The 23195-nt window shown below is 35.5% G+C and overlaps 3 protein-coding genes across 5 annotated transcripts; all 3 read right to left on the bottom strand.

Annotated features, from left to right (window-relative positions):
- Positions 1-142: 142 nt before the first annotated feature.
- On the bottom strand, positions 143-12521 carry LOC107635652 (uncharacterized). 3 transcript variants are annotated; one of them, XM_016339187.3, is made up of 19 exons: positions 11991-12521; positions 10697-10776; positions 9804-9854; positions 8594-9094; positions 8200-8457; positions 7485-7550; positions 6972-7151; positions 6005-6056; positions 5633-5914; positions 5060-5170; positions 4214-4405; positions 3823-4098; positions 3040-3657; positions 2152-2657; positions 1990-2050; positions 1838-1906; positions 1246-1516; positions 946-1166; positions 143-712 (listed from the first exon to the last, which is right to left on the bottom strand). In XM_016339187.3, exons 1-17 carry the CDS (start codon positions 12159-12161, stop codon positions 1430-1432), a joined length of 3561 nt encoding a protein of 1186 aa, XP_016194673.1. In that variant the 5' UTR covers positions 12162-12521; the 3' UTR covers positions 143-712; positions 946-1166; positions 1246-1429. The 3 variants fall into 3 exon arrangements, with proteins under 3 accessions (XP_016194673.1, XP_016194672.1, XP_016194671.1); XM_016339186.3 differs by having other exon boundaries at positions 946-1065; positions 1167-1516; XM_016339185.3 differs by having other exon boundaries at positions 946-1516.
- A 1775-nt stretch (positions 12522-14296) lies between these two features.
- ECI1 (delta(3), delta(2)-enoyl CoA isomerase 1) lies at positions 14297-15548 on the bottom strand. The gene has a single exon (XM_016339203.3). It carries the CDS (start codon positions 15486-15488, stop codon positions 14742-14744), a length of 747 nt encoding a protein of 248 aa, XP_016194689.1. The 5' UTR covers positions 15489-15548; the 3' UTR covers positions 14297-14741.
- A 976-nt stretch (positions 15549-16524) lies between these two features.
- Positions 16525-19718, bottom strand: ACR9 (ACT domain-containing protein). The gene is made up of 6 exons (XM_016339199.3): positions 19314-19718; positions 18608-18829; positions 18406-18511; positions 17550-17898; positions 17069-17353; positions 16525-16856 (listed from the first exon to the last, which is right to left on the bottom strand). Exons 1-6 carry the CDS (start codon positions 19465-19467, stop codon positions 16710-16712), a joined length of 1263 nt encoding a protein of 420 aa, XP_016194685.1. The 5' UTR covers positions 19468-19718; the 3' UTR covers positions 16525-16709.
- Positions 19719-23195: the final 3477 nt, after the last annotated feature.

Raw genomic sequence — 23195 nt, forward strand, 5'->3', positions numbered from 1 at the left:
TCGATCCATGATATAGGTGCCCTCAAATGAATTCAGGTATTTGTTTCTCTCGTCTCTTCTTTGGAAGAGCCTTTCGTAGTTCTTATTAGGATACATATAACAATGGCGGAGGGTATACTATGTCAAGTAATAATAGTTTAACATGATAAATTATGTTTAGCATGTTTACCATGAAAAATGCATAAGCGTTTACAATGTGGCCCCAAATTTTGGCCATTAAAGAACAAAATCCCATAAAGGATAAAAAGCTGTTAGAACACATACTGTCCTACATTCCCACCATAAAACCCTGTATAATCTACATAGCAAACTCTCAATACATGTTACACTTCTCGCAATAAGGGGTGGATCATAATGGGAAGAAAAAAAAAGTTTAAAATCACATATTTACAGAAAACAAGGATAGCAACTTGGGAGGCTTCTAAAAGTAGACACCCCATGATGCCTCCCATCAGAGGTTTCCATTGGATATCTGTGATCATATTGACAACTTAGTACAAAACTGAGGAATTTTTTCCTTTTCCCATGAAAGTTCCTGTAATGCTAAGTTAAAAAAAGCAAGCACACAGGGTAGCCTTCATGAATGAAAAAAATAAAACTGAAGAAGGCTTGGTGGGATCTAATTCCTGTACATATTACATAAGGAGCAATTCCATGAAGCTCTGCAAACTTTTATTTTCCCTAGGTATATATAATGCACACCAGCCAGCAACTGCATGCACACAAAACAATCATATTAGAACGCATCACTAAAAGCTAATACATTTCCTCTGATGATTTGAAATAATACAAGTGAAAAAAAAAAAGTTCAATCAATAATTTGGGAGGAGGGGTCAATGATCTTAAGCACCACACTGCTCTTTTTGTTGTACAAAGGGTAGATGTTCAATGTTCTAACTACTTCTGGATCATGTTCATAAGCCCTGCAAGAGGAGGGACACATACCTCTAAGCATGTCGAGTCAAGATCAGCAATACTTCGCAGATGAGTCCATCAGGAATGTTCAAATTATCCTGAACAGAACTCTAGATTTCATCTACCATCCGGCGACTCGTACTCCATCAGCTGAACAAACTTCCATAAGTTTCTCAGTAGAAATACATGCAGAAGATAAAGGCGTGATGACAGATACAGCATTACAGCATGGCTCTCCAAAATCATGATACCTGAAGAGATCAACAGGCATTCATGGCACACAGCAAGTTTCCTGGTTCAGACAATTCCCTGAATAACCAATCAACTCACCAAACTCAACACGACTATTCTCTCTGGCCACAATTATACTTTCGTCAACCAAGTTGCATAATAATCACTATTTTGTTTCTGGAAGGAAGATTTTTCCCGAGAATAAATCGTGATGATTCCTTAAACCAGCATGGATCTCCTACTCCAAAAGATAAATTCCCCCAGGAAAGACATGCCATTAAGATCACAAGTCAACTCCAAGATCATTTGCCAATTGTAGTATGCCACGCATTTGAAGGTATGGATTCTCTAACAGTTTTTCATTGTTGCTCTGTACATTGCAAAAATATAGAAAGTTAATATTGAATCACCATAACACTGAATTCTTAAGAAAACTTCAAAGAGAACACTTAGCAATTTGGCATAAAGAGAACTACTTCAAGTTGAATGCCATGAAATGAACTGGGTATATTTGTTACACACCTATGGAAACTACCATGTTACCACTTTTGGCATCATAAATGATAATCATGATGGTTACATAGAGGGCCATAATTTAAATATGAACCTATGAAGCTCATTTAACCACAAGACCAATATGCTAATCTCAGCTTCACTAATGATAGCAGAAGTAAATCACTAAAATGGGTACCTGTTGAGCTTTAACAACGAGATTCTGAAGCATGTGTTGATATTTCTCTGGCTTCTCGGTCATCATTCGCTGCAGCAATTGGGAAACAAACAAGATTATATTCAAGAACCTAAACACAATTTTGAACAAGAAAAATAAATTAAAATCCATGCCTTCAGAAGAAAAGCAGAAGAATAATATGCGACTCTTGAATCTGTGTCATCCAGGAGTTCCCTGTCAGATACAACAAGATTTGAGCTTTGTATGTCAATGTAATAAAGGTTATAAATTAGAAAGCAAACCAATTAACGAGAGGCATAAAAGTTTAGGATCACCTAAAGAATTGTTCCAGACCAACTTCCTCAAAAGCAACAGGATCTGCTGTACATTTACCAATAAGTAGTAGTAGAAGTGTGGCTCGGATATCGGATGTTGCGCCAGGCAGGTTTCCTCTTCCTTTACTTCCAACAGCAACACCCAATGCAATGTCATCAGTAGCTGCTCCGGCCAATTGAATTAGTGGCCAATAGAGCAAGGCAGCAGGAACACGTGCGATTAACTGCATTGGGACAATGGCCCGTCCTTGGAGAAGTGCTGCCATTGATGCAGTCGCATGATCTAGGGGATAGTTATTAGGGTAACTGGATTTTTTATTAGCTTCTTCCTTATTTGCATCATCCCAGAGCAATGTATCTTGTTTGAGGACATTGTAATCACTGTCAAACCTTCTACTTGCACTTGTGAGACTTGGATTTCTGCCATTTTGCACTTCATCTCCAAAGGACAGAGCTGTAGCTGGAGGAACTCTTAAGCACAATTGAGAAAATAGTATATCACACATCTGTTAAGGAAATAAAATAGAGGGTTGAGCAAAATAGATATGATATGCCAACAAATACTCAAACGGAAGCCATAAACATCAACAGAAATTCCAAGGGGTCATCCAGATAGACAGCATTCAGAATACATCATCAATCAGAAAATAAACTTGATCAGTGTGGGGAGTCATCTGACGAACAAACAATTTTATTACATAACATACAAAGGCACCTTTCCAACAACATCCAATTTGAAGTATGGAATTCTTTTCCTTGAGAAGTTAAAGAACATGCAGATATAATTGTTTCTTCTTACAATGGTTACCACAAGTTCCATGATTTTAGTATATATTGTCAAGAGATTAAGAACAATAAGTTCAAAGGATTGAGTGAAGAAACAATTACTTTTAGAATATTCATTCGGTCTGTTTCATTTATCTGAAACACCAACTTCAAGGCACTGCTCATTGTGTCTATCATTGCATTGGCCTTCTCAAGATGCCAATCTTTTTTCCCACGGCCTTTTCTGTTTGACTGTTGCATTTCATGCTCATCTAACAAAAATTTGCATCTCATAAGAAGCCTTTCAAGAACATACAAAAACCCCCATCTAATATAGTTGTATTTCGACTTTAAAAGACCACACATCAGTAAAATGGGCAAAGGAACATCTGCCGTATTTAAAGAATCTGGGATTCCAGCTTGAGCAATTTTCTTCTGGAAGTATTGGATGCTTGACCATATATCTCCGTCTCTTTCTCCACTAATCTCAGCAATAAGAAGATCACCTAACCAGATATACCCATTTTGACGATAAGAAATTCTTTCAGAATGTAGGAGTGAATGTAAAGTGGACCATGAGTGCTTTGCCTTCAGACCACTTCCATTCCTTAAAGACACATTCTCCATATCTTCTAGAAACTTGTGAGATTTGGTTATCTGAATCATATGAGTGAACTCCTTATCTAAATGAGTGAATGAACTTATTATTGCATCAAATTTCTCTGCTACAATTTCCAATAGCTGCAAATATTAGACAGGAACAGAGAGAAAAAGAAGATCAGTAATCATACAGCTCAAAGAAGATCTATTGCAAGCCATATATATGAAGAAATGCAGATAAGATCAAAGGAAAAATGTATAGCCCTAAAACATTAAAGTATATAGATAAGGAAAAACTGGAAGTACCGTATTTAGTCTTTCACTGTTGGGATATCTAGATAGAGCAGATGCAATTGATCTTCTCAAAATCTCTCCAATGCCCTCTACCCCAAGTTTAACAGAAATATAAAATGCCTCAGGTGCATTTGTTTGAGCAAGCAGAGCAGCCAGAGGTTGGATCTCCTCATCACTGTATTCACTGACTCCTGAGGCTATGCACGATTCATTTATTTGATGCAAAATGTAATCAAAAAGCACTGCATACAGATTTTTCCTCTCTTCTCTTGAATTTGCAAGGGAATACTGAATCAATCATAGGAAGGCAGAAGAGAAAATCAGAAGTTCGAATCTATGTATCAGTCAAGGACATTTATTAGATTGAACTTCTCTCTACACTATTGTCAGAAGAATCAAATACCTCCAAAAAAATAAACTGAACTCCTCCAATCAGATCAAGTTGATCCACGAGGAACTTTGGCGTGCAGAGTTCAGGCTCAACAACTTCATCCGGAACTTCATAAAACATGTTGGTTAACATCGAAATAAGCTTACAGTGAACTAATTCTGCCCAAGAGTTCTCCCTGCTGGTTCTTATAAGCTCCTTCATAACCTAAATGCATACTGTGATGTGAGAAACCTTTTTTTTTTTTTTTTGGAAGGAAAAAAGTGAGCAATTAAATTAACCAGGCACATCATGCTTAAAAATACAAAGCATATTAATAATTGATAATGGAACGGTGATGAACACCTACTCAAATACCAAATATAAAAGACAAGCAGGATTCCAAATCCCATTGAATAATCCATGCCTTAAATGATCAAACTATAGAGCTTAGACAAGAATATAGCACAATACATAAATGTCACTGTCAAGAATAATGTTGTGCCTTAATGCTTAAAACCACAGTTTTACATCTGTCCTTACCTTTTAATGGGAAAACTATCCATGAAACTAACTAGAGAACAGCATCAAGGAAAAAATGAGGCTCTTGATATTTTCATGCCCTTCCATTATGTTTTATCTGGTTTAGTTTGTGGAACAGTATTAGTTATTACCCTTGTACTTATTTTTGTTTGCCTAATTACCTCTCATCCCTATGCTTTTATTCTCTTAATAAGTCTTCATAAGTATCCCATCCCCTGACCCCCCGGGTCAAACTCCCATAAGAACAAAGGAAATAACTTACCCAAGAGAATACATTATTGAAATTGGAATTCCATGAAATATTGGAATAGATAAATGGGAAAGGAAGGCAATTCTCACCCTTATATCAAGTCCTTGCAAACGTTTTCTCCAAATCCTCCCTCTATCGCAGACAAAATAGAGCAAACAGCTAAGTGCAGATGCCCAGACTGATTCCTCCTTTTCTTCAGTCTGTAGAAAGCAATTAATCAGCATAAAATTTGGTTATAAGAACAGCATGATTAGATCACAATGTCAGAGATGAAGTGATAGAAAGCATATTTAGTTTACATACACCAAACAAATTCTATTATCACACCACAAATCCACCTATAATAGCTATCTGCCTTTTCAAAACAAATAAAGCAGCAAGTTCCCTAATCTCAATGTTGTCAAAGACTTCGCTTTTTTGCAGTTTTGTCCTGTATCCTAATTTTCAAATCATTTAGATTTTGAAAACAATAAAAGCACCCTTCCTTGTTCGTCCTTCCATGGAACATCAATTAACATCATATCATTTAAAACAGAAATCAGTATGTTAAGAAATGGCTAAAGTTAAAATTATTGAGACCAATCAGATGTTCCAAACAAAAAAATAAGCCAAGAAACAAAGCAATAATCTTGTCCAACAACTTTCTTCTGACCCAATAATACCTGAACAAGAAGAAGTAGTATCTCATACAGAATATTTAAAATCCATGATTCAAAATTATTAATTGCAGATTCTGCATCCGATTTGCTCTTGGAATTTGCTTTTCTGCTTCCTTCGGTCGTAAGTTGAGTGTCACTGTCATAATAGGATTCTTGAGAATATTCTTCAATTGTGGAAACATCATCAGCAATCATTGGTTCTAAAAGATGAGCATGAACCCCAAGGTTTAGAATTAAATCAAAAGCACGAACCCTGCAGGCTGGCTTAGATGAACTAAGCATCTCCTGAACAACATATTTGGAATCTAGGTTAGAGACAATAAAATAACTGTAAATAATGTTATAACTGGAAAACTGTAGTTTTTGATGCATCACCTGAAGCATAGAAAGAGTGAGAGGAGCAGCAGTACGTGAATCTAAAACATACCTACAAGACATAAATGATGTGGCCATCATAAATAACCAACTCTCAGAATAGCACAAGAACCATATGTAAAATAATTGAATATTAAATCACACAGATGAACAGAAAATTAATGCACATGATAGACTTACTCTGGATCCTGACCATGTTCAATTTCAGTTTAGAAATATAGTGTAAATATGGCTGTTTTTGTTTCAACTTAGGGAAAGGGGGGGAGGTGATTTTACCACTAAAATCAAGCGCACCATATATGTAAAAGTGTAGCAATCAACTAGTTATAGATTTCATCAGAGATATGGATATTCTTATCAAAAAGAGAAACTACAATCGAGTCACTTCCACATTATACATATATCCAGGAAACATAGGAGGCAGCAAATTTCATCAAAAGAATTTTGCATGGTCTCAGTTTGTACCCACAACACTGTTGCAACTTGCAACAGTTGCACACCTCCACAAGACTCTCCATCCCTCAAACTCCCAAATTCTTTCTATTGTGTTAGTTGGAATTAGTACTTGTCTCATAGAATGGGCATGTAGTTTTGATGAAACTAGTTGTTGTTTGTGCACCTTGTTAATCACACATCATCCAAGCAAGGGATTCCTTAAATTGGTGCAAACAAGAAGTTCAAGCTAATTCACAGAATATAGTCTTAACATGGTTTGGAATTTTTAACTCCACTATTTCTGCCAAGATAATCATTAATTGCATATCATTTTTCTTCGAGGTTCAATTTCAGTTCCTCCTCTTTCCAGACTTTGAGAATTAATTGAACGTGTCCTATTATTAGAGTTGTGATATGAGCAAAACACACACAACTTAAGTTTAATCTTAGGATTGAAGGATGGATTCGAGAAAAATAGACAGTAACAAAAGAATGAATGAAACATGAAAGACAATAAATGACTAAAACATACATGTCAATCACTAGTTTAATAAGGACGCTAACAGCCACATCCATTGATGGTTTCCCACTTTGATTGGTTAGTCTACTTGACACTGTCATGACATTGGTAGTTGGGGAAGATGACTCGGAGCACACAGCAGCAATAACATCACGAACCTCAGCAGGGTTCAACCGTAAAGGTTGTTGCTCACTGTTCAGCATGACGAACATTTCATCAGATTTAGAAAAAAAGATGGTGAATAAAGCAACAATGAGAAACCCTATGTACCACGATCATCATCACACATGGGTCATCGGACCTCCTCACACAAACTCATTACAAATCATATAACAGTTTGCTCGAATTGAGTGACAACCAAAATTCCGAATTTAAATTGCAAGGAGATTATCAGTTGTCCTCTGGGAAATACAACTTAAATTAAAACCTAGGTTGTGGCACCCATTTTCAGATGCAGTAAATACATATTCACATATTTGATAACAGATTCTTTAGAAGAATTTATCTTGTTACTATGATACATACCTGTAATGTCGATACTGAAAAAGCTGTCGAGCTCGTGGACGGAAGGAAATCACGGGAGAATCCTCCCTGTGGAAACAGCAAAGCTCAGAATAACTAACAGATTAAATTATGAAAAGCATTCAGCATGCCAAAGTAACGAAAAATAAACAGACTACCCCCCCCCCCCTTTTCTCGTGTGTAAAAAGAAAAATAAAACATTCATCCCGAAGGACTAAGAAGGAATATTAACCTGCAGAGATGCAATGCAATTGTTTATCACATAATTAAAGCTCTCAAACCAATGGTTATATGAAGATTTTATGTATGACTGAAAACAAATAGTCTTACAAAGTCTTGAGGCTGATCCAGGACTTACTGTAGGTATTACCAAAGTTTGTTGTCCCCATTTAAAGTTTAGTACAACTTAGTCAACTACATATCTTTTTTCTTTTATTTCCTGCTACCTAATTAATACTTATTACATAATTTCATTTTGGCCGACTTCTTTCAACAGTGCATTAGTATTCAGGCCTCAGGGCACAAAAGTGAGGCACAATATAACTACTGGATCTAAAACTTAATCTACCTTGGAAAGTCAAGCTTCTAATAATAGGCTCAAATTTCTGTAAGACTTCACATGGCATGAAATTAAAAACTAACGATAAAAAGAAAAGTAGAAAAGGAAAAATATAAAAATAAAATTATACATATATATAGATCAAGATACTGAACTCACCAAATTTCACGAGAGCCCTGTTTTGTGCGTTTAGAAGCTGTTATTACTCTTAGGTGGGGACGAGCAGAAGCAGAATCAGTAATTGGTGTTACTGGTGAAGACTCCAATAGTTGATCCAGGTATGGCATATCATCAGTTCCAAAAAATTTCCATGGTTGCCCATTCATCTTGGATTCAAGATCTCCTACTAGAAGAGATGCTGCACCTACTTCTAAGAAATTATGTGCCCTCATGTCTTGAGAATTCACAGCACGATCGCTACACCAAAACATGTCATATAACAAAATCAATTTCTGCTGCACTAGATGGGAAAAGTAACAGCAAAAAGCTGAAACATATACTCTGGCTACCATCGGGATTCTTAAACCAACAACAAGCATAAAAGATTATTTACTTTTCAGCCCCTGTTGATGACGACGGTGGTTCATCAAGCCAACGCCATTGCAGGACATCATGGGCAATGAACACAAGTTCATCTCTTTCATCTTCGATCTTTGATAACTTCGAAACAGATAGGGTATTTGAATCTTTCTCTGATGTTTCCGGAACACTTGTTGCTGGACTTAGTTGGGACTTGAAGGATTTGCTCAGCAACGATGACAATGTCGGCAGTGATTGTCCAGATGTAGAAGGTGGTCCAGCAAAAGAAGCCGGTTGAAAAAGACGTTTTGGAATATGTTGAGCCACTAGGGATCGCACATAACTCAGTGACTTTATGAGTGCCTCCGAAGCAATAGTGCATACAGGCAAAGGATATGTATTTGTAGATGTTGGTGCACCAGATGGTCGATTCAAAGATCGGGACCCCAGTTGATTTGGTGGAATATCACATTCAGCAATTATGGTTGAACAAAAACGGTCTATCTGAAGCAATGTCTCCTCACTTGGTTTGTATCTGCATTAAGAACCAAGTGAGGAACACTTAATAGCTAATTAGAGCAAACAAAATACAGTTTATTGTCAAGTATGGAGTCAATTAAGGAAAGGTGGCAGTTTCTTGTGCCTAGTATAATGTGAAAGTAAATTAGAAAAACACAATAAACAAATTAGCCCCCCAGCCTCCCCCGACGGTTTGAACACACACACACACACACAAAAGAAAAAAGAAAAAATACATAGCTGTAAATGTAAAAGAGAGAACCAGAACTGATCTGAAAGATGTTACAGTGCTAAATTTCAAGAACACAGGGCCAACTTATTACAAAAATTATCGTTATTTAATTGACTTAGATAGCCTACGAGAGCATCCTCATGTAACATTGGTAAAGCAAAAAAAAAAAAAAATTCCAAGTACCAACAAATTAATACATAGAATAGCATCTCAAAGTTAGCAGAAAGTTTAGTTAATATCAATCACATGCAAACAAAAGATATATCAATAGTTTTCAGCATAGTTGAGAAGAAACCTGCCAACACTCTGATCTATTTGGTAATGCATAAGATTGTGAAGGAAAGCATATGAAATGAATTACCATTTTCAGTGAAATAAGTGAACACCATATTAATATGCAACTATATGGATATTCAAAGGCAAATAGATCTGTAATGTCCCATGGATGCAAAACAGTGGAAACATGGAATATCAACTTATAAAAGCACCATACCTTAGGAGATACCGCTTCAAAAGCGCCACACACCTTGAGACTACTGCTGGACTGGCCACAATAGTGTCAATGTTAGAAGCAGCATAGTGAAATTTGAAATGTTTTTCGTAATAGCAATACTGAAAAAGAAACAGTACCGAAGAACACAAAACAATGAGGGAAGTAAACTTAAAATGGAATAAGAAATACAAAATGAACCAAAGTTGTTTACTGGCTCCTGAACACTCCCCTGAGGTCTCTGGTAGGCAATAAGCCTAAGTAGTGGCCAAAACAGCTCAGCTGGACCAACAACACTAACTACAATAGTTCTAAACTCTCTAAACTTTATATAAAAGGGACAGACCTGCTCAGCTCAGAGGAACTGAAGCTTCTTTAGATATTGAAGACATTAACAGATTTTATTACGGTATGAAGGAACAAGATGGATGAAGCAAAATCTGATTAAGGGCCAGACTAGAGTGACACCCCACCTCAGGAAAACATTGGATTATCTAGTTTCATTTTCACTTTTCAGTGCTTCCCTATATTTCAGTATTTCTCCATTCCTCCTAACAATGACATCAAATGGCATCAGTAACCGAAGTGATAATTCACACCATAAGTATCATTTCCTTGCCATTATCTGGCCAGCATCTATCTACATCTGATAAGTTAGATAAGACAATTCTCACAAGTACAACACCATCAACCTGAACAATTTACATACATTAGCTTCTTACCCAAGAAAAGGACACAACTCTCTGCTTCCAGTATACTATGTATTGGAAATGATAAGGGCTTGGACAACATGCTTCATCCAACTAAATTAGCTCACTTACTGCAGCACATTGTCTAAAGTATGCTGCATAATAGCTTCAAAGCAATTGGTTTTACAAAATAGTTGAGCCAATTACCTGCGTTCCCTCTCTGCAATAGTGTGCTCCAAAATTGCACTGTAGGCCAGGTCTGTGGTTGCAGGGGATTTTAGATAGTCCTGCAATCATATTTTAAGCCATAAATTTTGTGAATTTACGACCTTGGCCACCATGCATAAAATATAACAACATAGTGATTTGAAGCCAAATGGGTTTCTGTTCATGGTATACCATGGAGAAAGACAGGCATGCATGACACAAGAAGCTGTCTTAATTATAAGATGTGAAATTATGTTGCAGATAGTTAGAACTGCCAACGCGACACAAGAAAAGAAAGAATAATGAATTTAGCTTTCCACCGATAACAAAAGGAATCCAAGTAGAAGCAGCTAGTCTGATGCTTTCGCTCATGTATGCAAATACTTAAAATAGACTTGCTTCTAATACAAAGAGTATTTATAGCCGTGATACAGTAAACGGTATATCACTTACATGGTACACTATCCTCGGGTTTGAAACGAGACAAAACACGGAAGAAGACAATCGCATTAAAAGTTACACGATAAATATAAACTTTTCCAACAATGAATTGATACAATCCCCGCATCATGCGCTAAAAACAAAGACAACAACACTCATTTACTCAGAGGTACCTTTAAATCTTTATCCATATCATTAATCACTAGCCATTTAAACTTGTTCTGATATCAGCACCAAATGTATACCAAAGAAGTAATTATTACAACCAAACATACCATATCAAGAATCTCCCACAGATTCAACTCCGGAAAAAAAATAAAAACTAAAAACTAAAGAATCAAAGTAGCAGCTACTAAACCATCAGAGCTTGTCAAATCGGCCATACAAGTACAATGTCAAAACTGCCCCTTCCAAATTTCTGTCCTCAAAATTCTAACTTCCGTGAGCACACACAATAAGCTCTAAAGGCCACTTGATCCTACTTTCATTCCAAGTCGAAGGGACTGCTAAGAGTGCAATAACTTTCTAATTTTAACAAGAAGCATAGTCACATCTACATTAAGAAAAGAAGGCCAAACGATAAACCTTTAAAAACAAAAAGTAACAGTAACTAGTAGGTGTATGTTTGGATTAACATTCAGCTCATAATAAAAAGCTTGCGCACCCACCTTTCAGAAACAAACAAGATAAGACCTCATTTATCTTCAACCATGAGAATTTCAATCCATTCCCACTAAACAAAACATAAATCAAAGCACCACAATTTCCAAATTCAAAAGTCTCGAGGGACCCAATACCAATTAAACATAAACAATTGTGAACAGATACAAAGATCCAATATTGAGGGACTCACACGGAGTGTTCTAGATGGTTCGTTGGCGGCGGAGGAGGTCGTGGCTGTCGACGAGGATAGGCAGTCGGCGACGGCGCGGCGGAGAGGCTCCGGCAGCTTCCTGATGGACGAGGATCTCAGCCGAGAAATGGAGCCAACCCCACTCAGCTGCGGGCTGAAGCTCGAAGCCATTTTCGTTTGGGAAATTTCGATTTTTTTTTTCTTCAAATCACCCAAAATAAATAGAAAAATAAATAAACTTTCAAATAAAAAGGAAGAAGAACAGTGTCAGCGAATCTCGAATTGGACGAAGGAAGTTGAAGAAGCGGTACACATTTGAAACAATCGAAGAATCCGAGATACGAGAGAAGAAGAGTGTGTGTCTTCCTTGTGTTTGTGATTTTGCTTCAGAGAGAGAGAGAGAGAGAGAGATTAAAGAGAAGAGTGAGTGTGTTTTGGTGTGTGAGATTTGTGAGAAAGAAAGGGGAAAAAAGAAGAGAAAAAAAAAATTTAAAAAAAATGTTGAATTTTCTTAATTTTCGCGAGTGTTGTATTAGCTGTACGTAGAGCCGTAGTTTTATGAACACTTATGAGCTGGCATGCGCTAAAACTTATTATTAATTAATAAATAATAAATCGTAATAATAGTAACATTAATAATAATAAAAACAAAGCTAATTAATTAGGGTTAACTTACCTTTTCTTTCGCTTATATGCATGCATGCTTAATTTCTCGTTCTTTTTTGAGTATTGGATCATCGGTGAATACTAGTAAATCATAAACATTTCCAACTAGAAAATATAATGAAACAAATTAAGTAAGATAATTAATTGTTAATTTTTTTTCTAGTTGCCGCATATGTTTATATCCTTTAGTGTTAATTTTATTAAATACATGATCGAATTAAATTTTATTTATTTACTTATGAGGAATAAATCTTCGGAAAATGGGGTTTCCTTGAATGGAATTTGTCAATGGGAGTCCGAATTATTTGGATATATGGTTTCTTTTTTTTTCTCCTCTTTATACACAGAAATGGTTAGTGTTTAATACATATTAATAGGTCAACAAATATTAACTATGTATGACTAATGCTGCTACCAAACATTTAGCGATACAATCATGTTTTGATGTTCAAAAGAAAAAGAGCTTAGTTAGTTTTCTTGTTATTTTAATCTCTTCTTTGATTCCAATTACTAAAGGAACAAGGAAGATACCAAGGAGTCAAGGACTGAACAGAGTTCTCTTTATTTTCCATGATTGAAGACTTTTGCTTTTTAGGTCAGTCAATTGAAGGAATTTCAAGGTAAATGAATTTTCGTTGACTTTTCATTAACACGTTCACATTGATGGAAATGAGTTTAGTAACAGTAGGGACAATACTATAAGGTAGTGTTTGTTTTAAGATACAGAGACCGAAAAACTGAGATTCAGTATTATGTTTGTTGGCTTAGAGACTAGTACTAAAATTTTTATCTCTGTTCCCAAAATTTCAGTATTTCAGTACCTCCAAAATGTGGGAACACAGCGGACTGAAATTTTTAGAGACGAAGACTGAAACTTTAATAACATTTTATACCTAAAATACCCTCATTTCAATTTTACCTTTTGTGCAAATTAAATTATAGCTTCATTCTTGTTTCAATTTCTGTCTCCCACTTTATACCAAACAAAATATTAAAATTTATTTCAATTTCTGTCTTTTAATCTATGTTTTTAAGTCTCAATCTCTCTCTCAATCTTTGTCTCTGCACCAAACGCTACCTAAGAAAATAAGAAAGGAATAGGAAGAATAAGAAGACATGGGTTATGGACAGGACAAAACAAATTCTGCTACGAAAACGTGTAAGTGCTTAACCAATAACCATTGACTAATTGATGTAGAGACCACAGACCAGACATTAACAAAATCTTACACGTTTTTTTTTTTTGGTGATATAAAGGGGCTAGAAGCCCAGAACAACAAAAACATTTACACCCTTGGACACAAAATCTTACGAGTTGTTTGTACCACAAAAACATTTTACAGCGCAGGAAACACAAAATTTATGTCCAATAATATATTATCAAACTACAAATACAACACGTTTAGGCACATTATATCTTTTCACTAGTCATATTATATTAGTTTGATTAGATGTTTATTTTCATATAATTTTAAAATAACAAACGGTTAAACTAATTATTTTTAGTAATGTAACAATAAACTATTTAATGTTTAATATATATATGATCAGATGCTTGTATAAACACATTCAATACAAATCAAACTCATTTCAAAAGGCATGAAATATCATAGCCAATAGTTACAAATTACAATTCTGAGTATGATAATGTGAAAATCAATATTTATTCAGATTCTCATGATTGAGTGCAAGGTGAAAATAACAAACTTTAAAGTTCACAATCGAACAATTTTTTTTTATGCTCACGGTATTTCTTGACTCACGGATCGAAGCTCCATTTAAGGATTTATCGCTGACCAATGGGTTAATGCATGCACAAGACGAAATTCAAACTCTCGACACTTATTTAAACAGACTAATAAACTAACCACTAGACCAACTCCAACATGGTCATCGAACAACTAAATTTAAAATAGCATTCACTATTCTACAACAAACATTTACGCTTACACACCGAATATAATGGACTTCCAAGTAAACCCAAATAGCTATAGTTTACAAACAAGCCCAACTATTACACAACCAATGGGCTATTCAAGCCCAAAAAAATTTTATTGGCCCAAAACAAAGCCTAATAACAAATTTCTAGAGCCGCGACCCAGTTTTTATGTCGTTGTTTTCACTTGTGTCTTCAACGCACCGTATCAGATCACTTAGAAAGTTCTTCCTATTAGCAGCGTACACGTGTCCATCCCATCCTCTCTTCACTAACCCCTGCGCCAGCTCCACCGCCGCCTCCACCGTCTCGGCGGCGCTGCCGTGAGCTGATTCCACAACTCCCAACCTCACCGCATCCTTAGCCGTCAGCTTTGCCGCCTTCATAACCACCTCCCTCCTCGCCGCCGGCGACCCTACCTTTGCGTTCACGATCGCCACGAACCACCGTGGAATCACGAGGTTTATGTCGAGCTCGCTCATGTAGAGAAATCCTCTGTCGCTTCGCATAAGAACGTAATCGTGGCTGAGCGCTAAGGTAAATCCCGCGGCGGAGGCGTGGCCGGTGACAGCGGCGATCGTCGGCATCGGGAGTGTGAGAAGGTCTTTTACAACGGATCGGAGCATGGTGTCAACGAGTATCATTCGGTCTCTTTGGGCCTGGGCTTGGGCCGGGATACGAGCCCAATCTAGATCGTAGCCATTGGAAAAGAATTTGCCGTGGGCGGTGGTGATCAGGGCGGAGGAGGTGGCGGAGCCGGCTGAAGTGGTGACCTCTTGGCGGATTCGGCTGAGGGCGGATTGGATGGCGGAGAGGAGGGTGGGGTTGAGGCGGTGCTGGTCGTCGCCGGTGAGTGTTAGGATGAAAATGTTGCCTCGTTTTTCTAAGGTGCACATTGTTTTCGGAAGCTACGTAACTACCTTACCCTTTAAACTTTGATCCTGTCAATATATATTGTTATGTTTCATTGTGTAAATTAATTTTAAATTTATGAAGAGTTTTATTTTGATTGCCTACATGATTTTATTTTAATTTTATTTACGAGTGTTGTTATAATAATAATTATACTCTTAAAATAAATTGAATATCAGCCGCCAGTGACTCATACGGCTGACTTTAGAATTTGGATACCACTTCCTTTAGCCTAGGTTAGATAATTAATTAATTAGTATAGTAGTCCAAGAATTTAGATTGAACACTTTAATTTTATTAAAAAAAATTTTTATAAATCTTTAAGAGGTTGCGGATTCGAGTCTCCTATCTTTTCAAAAGCCAATGAGTAATAACTCACTCAAATCGCATAGTCTTTCCATACTCAATTAAGAGGTTACGAGTTCGAGTCTTATATCTTTAGTAAAAAAAAAATTAATTTTTTATTTTAAATCAAAATTTTAATATACGTATTAGATAAATATATTTCTAATAAATTTTATAAAATAATTAATCCAAAAAATACTAATATAAAACAAATTAATCTCATTCAAAATGATAAAAAGATAAATTTGTTCGATGGCAATAATTTCTGAGTATTTCTAGAAAATACAAATTTATTGGAAATCGACATATCTGATTTAAAATTCTTTGAAATTAATTTGAATATTTACTACAAGATAGATGGCATTTGTATTTGGCAATTTGATTGACTCTCAAAATAAAATAGCAATCCGGGTTTTAAGAACAATTATAAAAAATTCCACCTCTATTAAGAACTCCAATAAAAAGGACTAAAAATGTAAGAAACAATGAGACACAGGAAAGCCCTTATTGTAAGACCCCAAGAATTGGCCCCTCTAATTTGAAGAGGCCAAAATTCCAGCTCATTTAATCTCGGACCAACCATATTTTCGACCACATTCTATGATCAAGCCTCAATGAAATATTACTATATTAGAAGCTCAACAAAAAAAAAATAAAAACACCCCCAACACACACAATGTACAAAAAAATATTACTAAAACCAAATAAAAAATGATACATATACAAATGCTAAAATCATATGATAGTTGTTAAGCTTCCTAAACCAAATTTAGAGGAGAAACCAAGTTTAAAGAAAGCTATTTAAATACACACACATAGTGCTCCTCTCATATGAAAAAGGAACAAACCCAAAACCAAATTTACCATCCCATCAACGTTCTTCTCACTTTGTCCACAATCTGGCTTCTTGCTTTGCTGCTCGTCAATGGAAAGTCACGGCTTTCGTCCAACAAAAACCGGTAGACTTCCCACTGGCGTTCTTGTGTCGAATGTCTCACAATTTCAGCCTACAATAAGATTTTCCGGAAAGAGAAATACTTAAGAGAATGTTTGAATATAGATATAATTTACAAAAGGATACTATGACATGTGATCCATGTAATCAATCCCATTAGGTAGGATAAGACTTTGTTGTTATGGTTTTTACTTAGGAATTGCAACAAAACTTATTCAAAGGATTTCTAAATTTTCATGACAAGCTTTAGATTGAAAATCTCACCGAGAAAATCATTACTCCCAACGCTTTTAAAGTGAGCGTAACATCATAGAATACTCGCGGCCTTCCCTTTCCAGACAGCTCTACTGGATTTGCAACCAGTAGTTCTGTGTCTGGTCCACGGTTCACTATGATTACCCGCAATGGATGAAGCATCTCTTCTTTTAAGCAAGAACATAGAGTTTTCTGACTTTCAGGATCTATGATCTTTTTGCCATCTTTTTGCTGGACCAGTAAGTCAATGCTTCGGAAGCCTTTTGCGCTTGAAGAGAATCGACCATGAGCAACCTGATCCAAAAAGGAAGAACAAGTATAAATAATCAAATTTCAAACGAGACTTCATGTAACTAGACATCTGGTGGTAAATGGTATGCGGAAAATGCATGCATGTATGTTGAACTAAATTCATTCGAGTTATTTATATTTCCTTAGCATTATGGAATATTTGTTTTGAATCATTTAATGGTAACTCAAAAGAAGATACCTTAATATCAGAGTCCTTAGAAATCCTCATAATGTCATAACACAATCCCTTCTGATCAACACACTCTATCTGAAGCAAGGTATGAGCCGGGCTCAGTGAATTATCCACCATAACAGTCGGCTTCTTCAATGGTGCCATATCTTGGCTGAGAGGATGCAAAGAGCCCTTGTCTAATAGCTCTGAACTAAATAATTCTTCGGCAAATGCTGGAGGAAGAGAAGAGATCCCTTGAAGCTGTCCGTATTCAGGCCCGGCCAACTGAAGTTCAGTGGAGATACATCTGTCTCCTAGAGCATCCTTCAGAAACTCGCATACGTAATCTTGTCTCTTTTTTGTGTGAAGCAACTCCCTGATTTTTCACATAAGATACATAAATTACAACTTTTACCTACCAAACAAAAATGCAGCAGTGGACACAAGATGCATGAAAACTTTTATTATTTACGACAACCATTACAAGAATTGAATTAAAACATTAATTTATATATAGTACATGCAAAAACTACGACGGCAGAGCAATGAATCGGTGACGATCAACATGCATGTATGTAATTTGTGACATTGTAATTTTTCTTATCACAAAAGTCGAAGCTCAATTAACAGCTGCTGCTGAAAACTTCTAAGCATATTTCATAGTCATGAAGGGCAGAAAAATTGCAGAACCTATTGAACAGATTTGAACTAATCCGAAGAACTTGAGAGCAAAAAATCACTAAAATCAAAATATGTTAAAGCTAGCCTAGGACTGAATCATCTTATGCTGTTTGTCAATTCCAAATAAAGTACTAAATCAAGATCTTCAATCATATGCAAGATATTTAAAATAAAATCTTATGAACATGAATCTTATACTCACATTCCATCATTGATAAAGAACATGTCCAAAGCCCTGCCATCTGGGGTTGGCATCACTTTGACTCTCTGAATAAGAAGTTCAAGGTTGCATAGGATTTCATTGATATCTGCAAGTAGCAAACAACAGTGTCAAAATATGTTTTTGCATGAGGAGCAAAAAAGACAGACCAAATGCAGTGCTAACATCACTAGTTAGTAGTTACCATGTAGTAATCCTTTCTGATCGATTAACCAAACCTTCAACAAGTAAATTGGCGGCGGCGAAGGACTAGTAGTAAGCTGTTGATTCAAGTGATAAGTCAACAAGCATGAAGGGCAAGCCGAAAGGAGCCTTGTCTTCAAGCTTCCCCAATCTACTGTGAGTGATGATGGATTTGGAACAACCCAAAACACTATGTAGCACCACCTTCCATCCGTTGAAATATCTACATCACCATCCAGATACAATTCACATGATGAAAAAAAGCTCCAAATAACCCAAAAGAATTAACCAATTCCAACTTTCCAAACACAGGAATATGCGGCTGCACAGTCTCCCATTTTCATAACAAAACAGAAAGAAAAGCTTTTTCCAGCAAAAGCCGCCATTCAAAAAAATGGGTCATCATCAAAGATCAAAATTTTCAATTAAAACATGAAAAAATGTAAAACCAATAGGGTTTGAGTATGGTTGGTTTATTTTGGAGTATATAGCACATCCATAGTTAGTTTCTTTCCCCTCCTAAGAGACTTAAATCTAAAAACCTTATTCAAAATATGAAAAGGAAAAAAAAAACTAAATCATTTAAATTAACCAAACATTAGCAAGCACAAACAAAAATCTGAAGATGGAAAAAAAAAAAAAAACCAAAATTGAGTCCAAAATGGATAAAATTCTGATTTTTTTTATAGGAAAAATTTCTTAGTTACCAGCTTTTTTGATACGGAGACCAAACTCAAGGGTGATTCTACAGAGATCACAACCGAGGCCAGCCTTGTCGGGGCAATTGACGGTGACGACGGTGGGGTCATTTTTGTCTTTTCCATGCTGGATTACAACGACGTCATCCCAAGGTATTCCCATGGCGGCTGAAGATATGAAGCCTCTCCTTTACGAGAGGGTTTCGAGAAGGTTCAGCGCTGCACCACCGTATGCAAGAGCATTGCCGGAGCTGGCAATGGTGGCTCCAACGAATGATGTTTGTGTTGGTTGGTTGGTGAGAGAGAGAGAGAAAATATAGGACAGGACAACTATGAAATGCAACACACATTAATGAACGAATTTATCGGTGTTTTCTCTTCCTTCTGTTAAATATTTTTAGCCGACACTGTTCTGAGGATTTTATTTTTAAATAAATATCATATTTGTATGTATTTTTTGAAATTAATTACGTAAAATGCAATTCTAGTTTATCTTATGTTAAGTGTGGCAGAAATAAATAAAAATACTAAAATGGATTAGTGGTCATATATAAAAAATATATTTAAATAAAATAAAAAATGAATATATAAGAAAAAAAAGTGATTGTAAAACATTTTATTGTGGAGTGGGTCAGATGGAGAGATTGATAAGAGAGGAATGGTAGGAGTGGACAAATATATGTATATATTAGAGTATAAATGTATAATTAAATTAATTAGGATTATTAGTATATCTCAATATTTATTATAAAATATCACGTTTTTATTATTTTAATTCTCTTAACATTTATAAATACTTTTTTATATTATATTATTCTATACAATTTAAATACACACAATTTTTTTTATTATTCTTACTTTTTCTAACATGGTATGAGTCATAATACCTTCCTTAAGGAGAATAGGCTATTTTTCTTCGGTTGAAATTATCGTATGTTTTATATTTTTCTTTCGTGCCATTTTTTTTCCTTCTTTTTTGTTAATATTTTAATACTTTCTCACCTCACCGATTAGCTCATAAATTCACTATTTATTTATTCTCATGAAAAAATTATATGTTTTTTGTCACTTTCCGATAGTTTGCCGTCTTTTCACATTTTGTCACTTTTCAGCAATTTTCTAGCAGTTTGTCATATTTTCAGTAGTTTTTTTGTAGTTGGTAGCCGCAAGAGTGTCCAACTGCCAAAAAATACTAAAAATATGGCGAAATACCATAAACCTGAAAAGATGGTGAAATATCAGAAAATTGCTGAAAAGTGACAAAGTGCGAAAAGATGAAATTATTAAAAAGTGACGAAAAATTAGGGGTGGCAACGCGGGCCGACCCGCCCCAACCCGTCCTGTCCCGCCTAGACCCGCCCCATAAACAGGGCGGACCGGTCCGCCCCGCCAACTAAAATTGGTTCAAAATGCAAGCCCGTCCCGCTTTATGGCGGATTGGCAGGTTGGCGGGCTAGCCCGCTTCTTTTTTTTTTAAATAAAATTCATTAAAATTAACCAAAAAATAATAATTAAAAAATTAAATACAAATAAAAAATAGTCAAATTATAATATAATTTTTTTATTATTTTTTTTTAATTTTTAACTTCAATAAAATTGTTCAAAATAATATTTATCAATAGAATATCTTTATTTTAAAAATAAGTCACATAATTTGAGCATATATACGAAATTGTAAAATAAAATAAATAAAGTTAATAACTAAAAAAAAGAATAAAAACAAAAAATGAAAAAAAAGTGTTTAAAAATTCTATAATTATTAATTTTATAATAGTAATCACTATTTTATTTAATAAAAAAAAAGAAAAATAAAAATCTTCGGGCTGGCGAACCGGCCCGCCCGACTCCGCCAAAACCCGCCAATTTGGCGGTGCGGGTTTGGCGGTGCGGGTTTGGCGGGCTCCAAATCCTAACTCAACCCGCCTTTTTTAGCGGATTTAGAAGATCGGTCCGACGGGTTCGACCCGTTTTGCCACCTCTACAAAAAAATATGTTATTTTTTTTATGAAAATAAGTAAGTAGTGAATAAGTTAATCTATAAGAGTCATGAGACAAGAAAAATATTAAAACATTGAAAAAAAAAAGTACAAAAAAAAACATATAAAAAATATGTAATTTCACCAAAAAAATTAACATGTCTTTCTCCATAAAAATATCATGACTTTTATTCAATTATACATGGTATATATATTACTGGAACATGTACGGTCAGGTATAGCCTAAACCTGACCCGACTTCGATCCAACTTGTCTAAGATCCCGCATAGCTAAAAATTCGTCCTGAACAAATAAAGATGGAGTGAGTATTTATGAGTTTGGATAGTATTATTATTATTCTTAAACGACTGTTCAATCAACTAAAGTTGGTTAAATAAAAAGAGTATTTTGATGATGATCTTTGGTATTCATTGGATAAATTTAACCACTTACACACCTCTGCTTTTGTTGGCGAATTTTATTGGTGGAGTGAAGATTTGGCACTTGGTGGGGACGACAGACAGTGGTTGATACTTGATACAATGGGTCCAAAAACCTTTCATGTCATATATCAAATCTCATGGACCTACTTTATATGTGGGCCCACGTTTTCATTTCTATACGATGTTGATATTTATTTTTTATTTATATTATATTTTTTATAAACCTTTTTGATCGAACCATGTGCGGTGGATGGTGCATCATATGAGTCAAAGACGAAAGTGTAATCAAATGAAATCACCACGTGACTCATTTTAATTTCTATCTAGTTATTGTCTTAATTAGTGAGTAACAACTAATTAAAATAGTTTAATGAATTCAGTTTGTTCATTGTGTCATATTTATTTAAATAAACATAATTGACTTTATACATGCCTGTATTAAGTGTTTAATTAAATAATAATTAAGTTTTGTTGGAAATTATTATCAAATCAAGGTTAAGAAAATAGAGGGGTCACAACTAATTGAACAAGTAACAAAACTGTGGTTGGTATTTTTATTTTCTGGTTTATTTTTAATATCTTTTTAATTTTATAAGAAAAATGAAAAATAAAAACAAAATTTTACTGTTTTCATTTTTTTATAAAATTTAAAAAACAAAAAAAAACTAAAAATAAAAATAAAAAATAAAAACACAAACTAAACACACTATAACCCTGAATAACTTACTTTAGTGTATTTTAAAAAGAAAAAATATAGGAAGACAATAATTTTAGTGTATATAATAAAAGTAAAAAGAATATTTAGATCATATAATAAATACTCTTTTTGAATTCAAACAGAAATTAGAATTTGTCTCAGTGTCACATTGAGACCACCACCCTCCCGCTCTCTGCATATGATTTCACGTCTTTCACGGTCATTGTTTTCCATTCTCACCGGTTAACAACAAATGCCACCGCCGCCCAGACCACGATTCGACGCCGCCCTGCTCATCGCGGTCGGAGCATCCCCGTCGCGCACAAAGGTGGTTCAAGCCGACCAAACAACATCGAATCCCTCTACATGCCTTCCTTTCTTCCCTGTCGCGCACAAAAAAAGGTTCAGGTTGACCAAAGAGGATCAAATCCCTCCGCAGGCCTTCCTTTCTTTCTCGTCGCCGCAGCCACATTCGGTTACCGTGTAACCGGCAATTGTTCAATGCTGCACCCCCTGGATCTTGCCGCAGCGGGCACGGCTGAAGTCCCCGTTGGCACACTGTGGCAGGAAATCCAAGAATAGGAAGCCCCGTCGCGCAGCCCAGTGTTGAAGATATTAAGAAGGCGAGTGCTTTATTTCATGAATTTAGATGTTGGATGTTCAATTCACTAGGTATGTAGATGGTTATTTTAATTCTTAATTAGATGGTTATTTTGTTTGATTCAGTTTAATTATATACACTTGTTCATACCCTGCCCCAAAACACAAGCCATGC

The sequence above is a fragment of the Arachis ipaensis genome, chromosome B4 (assembly GCF_059453495.1).
Source record: "Arachis ipaensis isolate K30076 ecotype BB chromosome B4, ASM5945349v1, whole genome shotgun sequence".
Lineage (NCBI taxonomy): Eukaryota > Viridiplantae > Streptophyta > Magnoliopsida > Fabales > Fabaceae > Arachis > Arachis ipaensis.